The sequence below is a fragment of the Helicoverpa armigera genome, chromosome 21, assembly GCF_030705265.1.
Source record: "Helicoverpa armigera isolate CAAS_96S chromosome 21, ASM3070526v1, whole genome shotgun sequence".
NCBI lineage: Eukaryota > Metazoa > Arthropoda > Insecta > Lepidoptera > Noctuidae > Helicoverpa > Helicoverpa armigera.
In genome coordinates, this window is record NC_087140.1 from 4582388 (window position 1) to 4594564 (window position 12177).

Below are 12177 nucleotides of genomic sequence, written 5' to 3' on the forward strand. Positions count from 1 at the left end.
GTATCGAATGTTTTGACTAGTTGACAGCTGTCAGTTTTCAAGAGAGAATTTTCGTTGTTTGCACATTTATATTCTGTTTACTTTGTATTTTATTTTTTTCTTTGTACTAATCAACGAATATTAACCAGCATATTAACGTATTTAATTTAATGTGATTAGGTACGACACACCCGATATACCGCGTTTGTTACGGGTAATGTACTAAGCAACTGTTTGGTACTTTGTTGGTCTCGGATTCGATTCAGACGGGCTTCCACTATCAAAATTTTGGCCATATTTGATATGTGTGAACTTTCAGATCCCTTAAGGACACATAAAACCTTGCTTAATACTTAAATAGGGGATTTATCAACTTAAATAGGGGATTTACTTTGGCTTAACAAAACAAACAGAGTAGAAGTGGATTCATAATAACAACAATACCACGTGGGTTCGGTAATTACTACGCGCGGTAATTGTCATGAAAATTACCTTAAAGTATTTATTATGACGATTTGTAGCGAATGAAATATTGCATTGTCATGTCTGGCCTTTTCATCAAACTTGGGTCGAACTTTTTTTGGAGTTGGGAAATCATCAAAATGACCCATTCGCTGTAGGTGCAGCGGGAGGGAATGACAGACTTATACTGAAACTTTATTTCTTCTAGAGCTTTCAGTGTTATTGCCGCGTTAGCTCTGGCAGCAGGGTTATATAATTAGCCAGTAGATACCTACCTTCTGCCTGCGATATGACATGGGTAGTATTTGACCAAAAAACTACCTATACATACTTTGAAATAGTGTAGGTATCGCTTTAAAATTATGTTAGTACTAAGTAAATAATTTACGTCACGGCATTCCAACTTAGAATTTATCACAAACTAACTTGCCGAATTGCTTAACATAATCTAATAACATCACGTTGACTGCGCACACTTTTAAACGAAAACGCTTGCACTCGTCCACAGTTTTATAAGTAGCTTTACCTACCTAAGTAGGCAATTTATAATTGCTCCTTTATGATTAATTAACATACTTAATTACGCTCGCATTAATTTACAAATTGCTTTGATAAAATAATTGCTCTTATCTCTGTAATGTTTATGAAGTTGAAAAATTCGTATAGTAAGTAGCTAGTTATATCAATTATTTCTTAAATACACATATTAGGTATCTACCTACAGCTTGGCAAAAAAGAGTCTGACGCGGTGACAGTTGGAACTAAAAATCAAAATCAAATAAAAATTGTTAACATCGTTAATACTGGACATTGAAGTGTCCAAGGGACATCGCCTACTTAAGATTGAATATCTCCAAAAATAACAAATATCAAAATCTGTGAATCGTAGTATTCCGGTTGCCACAGGTGCGATAGTGCTGACCTCATTTATTCCACACTCTTTTTTGCCAAGCTGTACATGTTATATTGCTATCACTTTTTTCAACACAGAATTGGTCACACTACTAGTCTTACAGTATTTAAATAAAAATAGCCGTTTAATTCCATTCATAATGTCATAAAACTTCGAAAGATTATAAAATAAAATACCTCTTTAAATACTGACTGCAAAACAATCATACTATTTAACCACGAAATAGCCACGCGACCATGCACCAGATAGCTTGTATCTGAAAATTACAAAGTCATCATATTTTGCGCATAGGCTTAAAAAATCGTTTAATTGCACCTAATCAACACAGGCTTCTGAAACTTACAGTGAGTAGAAACATAGAGGTACAACAATAGCCAAACGTCAAATTGTTGTCCAATAGGCAAAAATCGGTGATTGATGTTTAGTTCCGTTAACGTTATAATTGTTAGTTATAGGTATGGTGCAACCCACTTCAGGGTTTTAAGTAAGACATAACCTAGGAGACAAAACTGAATGCAATCTTGTGTAAAATAAATTTTTCATTTCAGTAATACATAGGGAAATAAGTGACAGGTATAATTAAATGAGGAAGGGAAAATCGAATTATCTGTTTAACTACCCATTAATGGTTTTACCGAAGAACTTTAATACGTCAATGTTAACTTTTAAAAATAGATCAAGCCGGTGTTTCCTTGACTATCTTGAAAATAAACAATGTTATGGGTCTCTTTTAAAAATACATCCATAATACAAATATCATGAACAACGTAGGCTCGTGTCTAAAATGACTAAACTTACTTATCAATTAGGCATAATATTACTATCGACCATGGGGGCTATTATATTATCCATCTAAGATCAGCTAGCTGATCAGACATATTATTATAGTGTACCAGCATTTGTGAAGTCACAGGTGCGCTCTCTATTCAATCATTATCATTCGATCATTCGATGGTCGAAGATTTTTAGGTTTACAAATTTGAACAGCCGCAAGTGTTATTGCGTTATGACATCTCCTCTAGTCATTTTGTAGTTCATACGGGACTAATATTGATGTGCTCGCCAATACACGGGTGTAACACCCACCAACTTCCAATCTCCGGGCTGCTTTGTGAAAATTACTCAAAACCCATCAAACGATTGCGGACCGATCCGGGAGCCCAAACTTTGAGCACAGTCGCGCTTGGCTACTTGGATCAAAGAAGCAGTCTAAACGAGACAGTCTAAATCTAACACAAACAATACTGTAAACATACACCTATGAAATCTTAAAGCACACTGTCAGAAGCCATGTGACTGCACGTCACGACTTATTCATTCAAGCTAGACGGAGATTATCAGCGTGCCGTCTAGCATACATGAATGAATCACGAGATACGTTACACGATAACATGTAATTGTTAGAAGATTCACTAGTAAATTAAGAACTGTGATAATCTGAACGATTCAGCGGCCTTTAAAATGTTCCAGAAGAAACAATGGTGAGTTGTTGAAATTAATCTGATACTCCCTTTCGCTGAGGGATTAAAATAGACAATAACTGCCGAGAAATTCATAAGAAATCTCATCATGCAACCGTCCGCGAAAGAATCTGTTTTCTTTCAATCGTTTAAACAGTTCTCAGACTCACAATGAGCAAATCAGTACTTAAATAAATTGTACACTTCCGCGTGGATCCAAGGAATATAGGAAAGACCAGGACTGCCCTATTAGTCGCGTTAAGATTGCACTTACTCATCACAAATCTTGGCAGGATATGACACACGTCAGCTAACGACTAAGGAGATTAGTGAATGAATCATTGAAATTGTAGCTATTGAAGATTCGTTGCACTTTAGATGTGGGGTTTCTTTAACGATCTGGCCTTCGATCGATTCGAGATCTTACTCAGGTATTCCATGTTGCTGGGGAGTTTTTTCCACCACTTCTTCTGCCCCGCACACAAGAAGGGCTGTGCCATGTAATTTTGACGTTCCACGAAAGTGGTGTTTTCCAATCTACTTTGAATAAATGCTTTTTGATATTTACTCTAAAATTAACTAAGATTTTGGAAGGATTCCAAATTAATTTAATTACCGTATACGAGAACATTGACACTGAATAAAAAAAAAACTAACATTTTTTTCAGTCATGCAACCCGACCTAGAACTTCTGAAACTACATTGCAAAATTAACAATCAGTTTTATCTAAACAGTGAGTGTACCACGCTGTTTTTAGATGTTTCCGAAAATAATATAAATCTTAAATAAACAGTTTCGCGGTAGATTTCCGCGGTAACTTGGGAAGGGGCGATTGTTTGTTCTTAGAAGACGAACAAACGTCATTATGATAATCATGCAGAGATTTCAATGAGAGAGCCATCACGTGTGTGTCAAATGGAGTTCATGAATGACGTCACTTTGCAGTAAAATGTTCACGCTGGTGTTGAATGGGTTAAGTAGTGGAGTTAGATAGCGCCCTTCAGTTGTTTTAAGGCCGCTGATAGTTGAACAGTTCTTTAGAACGGCTTTTTTGCAGCATAAGTTAGGATTTTTATTTGGGGATTTTAGTACCTATGTGAGTTGAAGCCTTTTATTGATAGGCAGTATTAGTAGACAGATTAGTAGTCACAGGTATGATTTTTTGAGAATTATTTCATTGATTTATCTCGACCATGTTCTTCATTTTAGATTCATTGATTGAATATTCTCAACCAATCAATCCTTAACTGAAATCATCTAGTCACAATACAAATAACGGGGTTTTATAGGACATCTCTTAACAAGATGACACAAAAGCATAACTAATCTAGAGGAATTACATAAAGATTATTTTATTTATGTGAATTTTGTGCCATCAAGATAAAACCGTCTAGCAAAGCTAGTCTAAATCTAGACTGAAGTTTGATTAACATGTTACAGTTAATGCATTCAGGTAAAGAGATTAGGTATGTTGGAGTGAAGAGCCCTGCGTCTTTGGGTCATTGGAAGATCTCAGGTTACAAAACTTATTTTTATGGGTTTCAAGTACCTAGCGTCCATAAAGCAGCCCAGAGAACTTTTAAATGTCGGTCCTGCGCATGGTCTCCCTCCTATCGGATTGCCTTCCCGTCGGGCTAAGAGAGTGAGGGGTTGAGATTGTATCTGTTTCCGAAATGCTTGTGGAATATAATTTGTCATGCGCAGCAGAATAATCTCTTTACAGAAAATTTTGCTACCGTGGTCGTATATTGAAAATTCTTAATTTCAAAACTATTTTAATATTTTCTTCGAATTCTACGCAATCAAATTTATGTAGCCAAATGACAATTAGTAAATGACATTTTGAGGTTTTTCCTATTCCTCTTATATCTCAATTGCATTAGTCATTATGAAATATTATTTAGAATAACCAATTACAGTTTCTGAGATAAATTAATTAGAAAAGCTATTTATATCACGGGACAATAATATTTATGCATATATGACGATACCTACCTGAGTCAATACCAATTTGATTTACCTACCACATTAATATTGTTCAATATTATAAGTCCTGATATTATTTCTATTTTTGGGTACACTATATTACACGTATTTGTTTGTATCTTACAGCTAATTAGTAGGTATATTCTAATAATGATTGTGTAAATAAAATACGAAAGTTAAACACGAAACTTCCATTTAGACAAAACTGAGTCAGGGAACCCTAGAGTCAGGTCAGGGGGGATTTCAAAATATGACCCAAAAGTTGGGGTTTAAAACCTAAACCTACATATTTTTCTACTAAATCCGTTTTTAGTCTTTTTATGATACAATTGAGATGAACAACCATAACTGATAAGAACTGCTCCAATTTTAAAAATAAAACGTTGCACAATTTTAATATTTATTTACAAAGTAATGAAATCAACGAGTTAATTATTTATTCGTTTATTACTTACTTCATTAGTTATCTAATAATAGGTTGTTAACCCGTGGTTCTTAATGCTGAACCAATGTTGATCTAATTTGCACGTAGGCTACTGTTGTTTATCCGGGAAATTGAAGTGAATCTTTCACAAATACTATAATATTATTGCTATTGAGATTTGTGACGACAAAAAAAATTGCCGAGATTATTCATATACCTTTGTATAGTAGGAGCCTATGTCATGTTATTTCTTTGCCGCTGTTTTTTTACCAATAATGGAAAAGTTGACACTATGTTTACAGTTTCTTTATCAATGTAGGTGAAGGTCTTTAACCCTAGAAAGATAATCATATTTTGTACTACGGAAAAGATAATCATGCGTAAAATTGACGCATGTAATACAATTAGATGTAGCTCTAGGTTTATTAGTTTATTTTAATAAATTATATTTTATTATTTATACACATATATTCTAATTATTAAAACTGCAGATATTTTTTTTAACTTATTTGTTTATATTAAAAAAAACATCAAAAATCTAAACCTCTTCTATAAATCAGTGAAATTATATAACACTTACTCTTTCAAGTGATAACTAATTTATTTTTCTAATAATCGGTCTGTTTTTTAGGAAAATATCAACAATTAGCTTATCTTATAGTATAGGAACATAAATTTACATAAAAGTAAGTTACAAACAGCTTTGGCACATATCAACGTTATGCTCACGACATATCACTTTCCTATACATTTTTTGCAGGACGCATTTGCTTTTCGCCTTTTTTTAGTAGGGCAAAAGGTACAAAAAAATCGTTTTTTCGCTACTGGCTCACAGTCATTGTCTTCGGGTGTTTCAGGCACTTCATTTGGTAATATATTAGAGATATTATCTCGCAAATATCTCTGCAAAGTAGGGGCGTCTAAATCACGATAAAGATAATCATGCGTAATTTTGACTCACGCGGTCGTTATATTTCAAAATTGGTGGCACTTACCTTATTGAAACGTACACCATTCGGTTACTCCCAGCGACAAATGAAATGTCATAAACGCACAGCTATGAATTCGCGCTAGTTAAAAAGATATAGCAATTTAAAAAAAATGCATGCGTAAATTTTACGCAGATTATCTTTCTAGGGTTAATGTGTGGTTAAAATATAATTAAGTTTGCTGTCATACTTTACCTACTGCCTTGATCACGCTTGCGATGCGTGGGGAGCCGCATTTATTTTACATGGGTAGGTACCCAGTTACAGGATTTTAGGGATAGCCATCATTCTTGTATTAAGTAGCGATTCAAAAAAACCTTCTCTCTCTACTAATTATCCCTTCTTAGTTTCTGACTTTTACTGACTAACAGCCAGTTTCTTCATCAAAAGTTAAAGCCAAAGTAAAAGTCAAAGTAATGTCTAAAGTTAAAGTAACGGTCAAATTCAATTTTTCTATTAGTTTTGCTGTCACTTTAGCCTTGAAAAAACGAATTTGACCGTTACTTTTACTTTAGACATTACTTTAACTTTAACTTTTGATCAAGAAACTGGCCGTTAAGGTGGCATTTGGTATTAAAAACTCACGTGTTAGTCGATGCAATGGGGTCCCATCGCTACTTCTTCGTGTCTCAGACCCACGCGGTCAGGATACCTACTTACATAATTTATGACCAATGGTGAAATAAACAAACCCTAGTTCAAGACTATTAGGCATCTACTTAGATTCCTACATACATATATTATCTATTACATTTTTACTACCAAACTGGTTCGAACTAGTATCCATAAGTTACGCGAGCTACTAATTACATTAGGGTTACCATTTCAGTAGGTAAACAGTTCAGGCTCTATTTGCAGATCATACATTTTACAATGGCTGTAAACATCGCTTATGTTGACATAGTTTTTTTTACGAAATTGTTATACTGCGACGGTTATTGACCTCGTAAGCGTGATTTCAACGGGTCACTACTTCATATTTTTTGGTATTTCGTAGTAAGAAAGGATGACTTCCATATTCAGCAAGCAATGGTTTAGTATAATATCTTTATTAATTTATTGTTGATAAAATGATGCAGGATGATTTTTAGCCACTGTAAGATGTTCCCTGCTGATTATAAGCCTATGCCATTGATTGCCGGAAGGACCTGTTAAAAATAGCCTGCGTCTAGAGCCTTCTAGCGACATTTGTCAAATAGTTTGTCCTTGTTGTACTTGTGTGTTAAGCCGTAATATTAAAGTTTCATCTTGAAGATCTATGTATTTATAAGTACACATTCGTATGGTCTTCTAGATAGATTTTACAGGTTCAATGTGTAAGGCAACCAGGATCAAAATAAACTAATCTATATTATCTGTAAAATATTTATTTATTGCTGGTAATAATTATAATCTATTGCGCCGTGAGTACACAATAATATCGATATACTTATGTATCTAATAATATACAATACAATATTATACAAAACACAACAATCGTATATTTGGTGTGGTATGGCCGCGGAACGATACATTTAACAATATTTTTATTATAAATGTTGATACATTTTTATAAAAGAGGAAGACATTTTTTATTATTCTTATTTGAACTACTTTTTCCAGTACAATTTCGTCTTTATATTGGTAGGTACCTACGTAATATTATAAAATTGAATAAAAATATATTTGTTCCTTATAAACGGCACGCCCCGCGATTTACGAAAGAAAAATCAACAGTAACTTAAAATTAAAACTACAAGTTTAAAATCATCAAAATGCTACAAAATATATAAATAAACACTTCACTTAAACTAGTTTGATCTGTTTATTTATCAAATAATAAATAACAAAATGGTGTACAGTCAACCACATAATTTGTCTGAAATCATTTGACAGTAACCGACTGTATACAAAATTAATATCTATTCACTATTATTATAACTTACACATTAGTGTCAAATAAATCGACTTATGTATCTAATATTATACAATAATAATATTGTTATACAAAACCCATATTTTGTATATTTGGTGCTACTTATGGCCGCAAAATGGTAATAATGTGTTCATTTTTGTTTAGATTAAATCTTTATAATAACAGAAACAATAAGTAGATGTAATGAATGATCGGAATGATCTATATTTTTTTGTACAATTTGGCACAAATAACAAAATCATTAAGCATTTTTTATAAAATGAACTATAAAAAAATTATGAAATACGACAGTCTTTTAAATCTAAGAATTCGCTTGCTTTGAAAAATATGGCGCCAATTTTGAGTGAAATTAACCAAAACATTTTTAAATCTATGCAACAATTACGTATAAATAAAAAAATACTGATAGCCTATTTATAAATCAATTTATTTTCGTGATACATAAATATATCAGAATATAATATCTGATTTAAAAAATCCTTTAAAAATACATTAATTTCTATAAAATAAAGCTTATTTAAGCTTATCTCAAACAGTAATTTCCTTAAAATAATGCATTTCGGTAACATCTTTTTCAAAATATTTATTTTAAACTTTGGGTCAATGGCATCTGGTGAATTTTTAATATCACAAAAATATCATTTCTTATTATTTTAGTATAATAGGTAAACAACTGTAAAAATAGTTAACACGATTTAAATATTTCAAATTTTTCGGTGGAATTTTGTAATTCTAGCTGTCTTATCATTAACTCACTGGATATAAAATTAGCAAATTCAAAAAAAGAAAAGAAAAAAAAAACCTTGATTTTTCTTTAACCATAAAAAAGGTTTTACTTTTATTTAAATGCAATTGATACTAAATCATTTATTTTGTTCTTATAGATTTTTCTTTCTTCTGGAAAATAACTTAATTTCATCATTTTCATAATACTTTGCCTTGCTGTAGTTTGAGATATATATTTTGACAGCTATAAGCAAAACCTGTCTAGGATTGGTAACTGTATATAAGTACAGTACATAGCTAAGCATTTTCAACTAAATAAGCCGGAATATGCCCTATGTAAACGGAATAAAGACTAATTTTGTATAGCTTATTATAAGTTCTTTATCAGTTAAATATTATGTTGATTTTATTTATTGCCTGTCTTCAAGATATAAATGACTTACTGATAGTGTCAAGTATAATTTGTGTTAGTCCCAAAATAAAAGTTTGAAGCCTGTTCAAATTAAATGATTAAATTGGAATATCATTTATTTGTCTGGTTTCGACTCGATGATTTCGGTTCGAATCGATGGCTTGACTAACTGGCCTAAACTGGTTAAAAAAAATAATATCATCACACAATCTTTCTAAATTTCAAATAGGTGATTCAATTTACTTATTTTTCTAAAATAGCCATTTCAAATACTTTGTTCGCGTCTTACTAATCATTCTTGACGCCCTTATCGCTATACCGTATTTATCCAACAAAGATTATTATTGTAATTTTCAGGAGTCCTATAAAAATAAACTATTCGTTTTGCTTAGGACTGAAAGTTTTTGACATAAAGCCTCATAAAAATAAACATCAAAAATTACCCTATTTATATATATATATAACCAATTATAATAACTTCACTGGCCAATGAGTCTGTGATATACACACCGAATGTTTAACTATTGTGTCTGCATCGTTGACAGTGAAGAGAATAAACTTGTAAGAAATACCTGAAATACTGAATACCTTATTGTGCGTTTCTTTTCTTCGGAGGTGGTGTAGGGGCTTTCTCATTATTCGTGTTTCTTCTATTCGCTATAGAGTTGTACAAGAATGATCCTCGCGGCGGAAACACGGTGTCGTAGTTGTGTCTGGGAGGGAGCGGGTTCGATTCCCCGTTGTTGTTTGTATCGCTCTCAAGGTCCATGCTTCGGTGGGCGTATTTCTTTGGTAGGGGTGGGGGCTCTTCCTCTTCTTGATTTGAGTCTGTAGTTCCTGTTTTTGAGAAGTTATTAGAGAAATCGTAAATTGAATAGTCGTAGACAAAGAGTTTGAGTTTATATATTTTATTTTATAAACTTATATTCAAATTCTCATTTCGCATGTCTGCTGATTAAATAACAATATAAATTATCAACACTTTTGTACTTAATTATACTTTGATAATGTAAAATCTTGCTCTCTTTGATAATGAAAAATAACATAGAACTTTCGGTATTCATATTTAGATTAGGAATAATACCAATAAATTAGTTCGATTTAATCATAACGAATAAGGTATATTTATGGTGATAAGTGGTTTCAAAACTACTTCTACTAAAGAAGATTACCTAGGCACAGGATCTAAATACATATTTGTAGTAACGAAACACTATTCAGTATAATAGGGAAACCAATAGAAATAACAATCTACAGCTACTTCTTGCTACACATGAAGGGCTTTCGCTTAATCACTTCTATTCGTTCACTTATCGAAATTACACTTCATAATATTTTATTATGTGATAAATTACATAATTATGTATGATTCAGGTTGCTGAACTTTTCAAAAAAGTGACAAGTATTTTAATGTTTTAAACTAAAATTCAATTATTGTAGCAAGTAAAAAATGCTACAAAAAGCACGAGTTAATGATATTAGGTGTTAAAAATCTTCAAAAAAAAAATAACGCAAAAAAGCGAAAGCCCTTGGGAAATGAGAAAAATATACATATATTTTTAATACACTCACCCATAGAGTCTCGATTCGAGGGTGGTGCGGAGGAGGTGATCAAGCTAGTGCGTTGCGACAGGCGTCGCTCGCGCTCCACTTCCGCGCGGAGCGGACGTTCCGTCACCAGCTGGTAAGCGAATGTCTTATACTATAATTTTGACTAAATTTTTTTTTTTGGGGATAAAGTCGATAAATAGAAAGAATTTCAAAGGAGTCAACTCTATTTTCAAAAGGACATCTAGGAATATAATAAAACCAGAAAGGAATTTCACATTTATGACGTTAGAAAATACAGACAATCACAGACTTTTTGATAAGGGTTTTTTGGGGAGACAGTAAAAGTGATAATCTTTTATAAATAAAATAAAAAATCGGCCGAAAAGCAAAGCAATCAGCAAAATCACGTTAGTGAATATTAAGTTTAAGTTATATTAACTGTTGAAACAATTCGCTTGCGCGTGAGTATCGACATCGATATGTAAATATTGGTCGATTTCCAGTTATTTGAGAAAGCGCCAAAAAATATAATTAAAATAATTATTTCTTATTTTTTTAAGCCTGGCAATTTAGTTAGCCATTGTGTTACCATATTATAGTGTGTTGGCATTTCGAACAAGAGTTAGAAACATGTGTTATAAAATTGTAAGCCAAGCCGCACCAAATGCAGCTTACGAACAGGATAATATATAAAAAAATCCTTTTACCCTAAGAATAAACTTTTTTATTGCGACCTCCTCATGAATACACTCAACCTGGGGAAAATTAATAGAATTAATGAATGGCCAATGGCACCATTTTAATCTATAATTCTGTCATGCTTCTAATATCAATATATTAAAATGGTGACGGCTGAAAGGAGATGGTATAAAAGGAAAATAATAAGGTATGATCAATTTAGATTTTTATTCCTCCTTCGAATAAAATTGACCTGGTAAGACTCGGCAAACGGATGATCTTTAGTCGATTCGCTAAATCTTTGGACGGAATTTAACTTTCCTTTACTCCAAGTAATAAATACATGACCAGAAGGAAAGTTTATACCAAAGCCAAATCAATTCAATTCGAAAGAGGAATCCCATGGTTTGCAAAAGCATTGTGGAATATTAAATTATATATGTTGGTGTTTGGTTAATAACTTGCATAGCTTGAATGGAAGTAACCCATAATGAAATCTATTCATATACTTCGTAAACTATCCCCAATGTTTCGACAGGTGTTACAATGATAATGGCTTATGGTTATTAAAGATCATGGACGAACGAAGCGATAATTTTAACTCATTTATATTATTTGGCTACACATTGACTGAATGAATAACTGATTCGAATGCTGAATGCACTTTAAGAATCAGTTGCA

The 12177-nt window shown here is 32.4% G+C and overlaps 1 protein-coding gene across 6 annotated transcripts in view; it reads right to left on the minus strand.

Annotated features, from left to right (window-relative positions):
* Positions 1-7565: 7565 nt before the first annotated feature.
* Positions 7566-12177, minus strand: part of LOC110379175 (dedicator of cytokinesis protein 1) — a 39140-nt gene continuing 34528 nt past the window's right edge. For 4 of the 6 annotated variants that reach the window (XM_064040258.1, XM_064040254.1, XM_064040255.1 and 1 more), the window contains 3 exons: positions 11526-11573; positions 10840-10948; positions 7566-10104 (listed from right to left, as the gene is read on the minus strand). In XM_064040258.1, the coding sequence (XP_063896328.1) occupies positions 9857-10104; positions 10840-10948; positions 11526-11573 (405 nt within the window). In that variant the 3' untranslated portion in view covers positions 7566-9856. The remainder of the gene's footprint in view (positions 10105-10839; positions 10949-11525; positions 11574-12177) is intronic. The other 2 variants (XM_064040257.1, XM_064040256.1) reach the window with 1 other exon arrangement.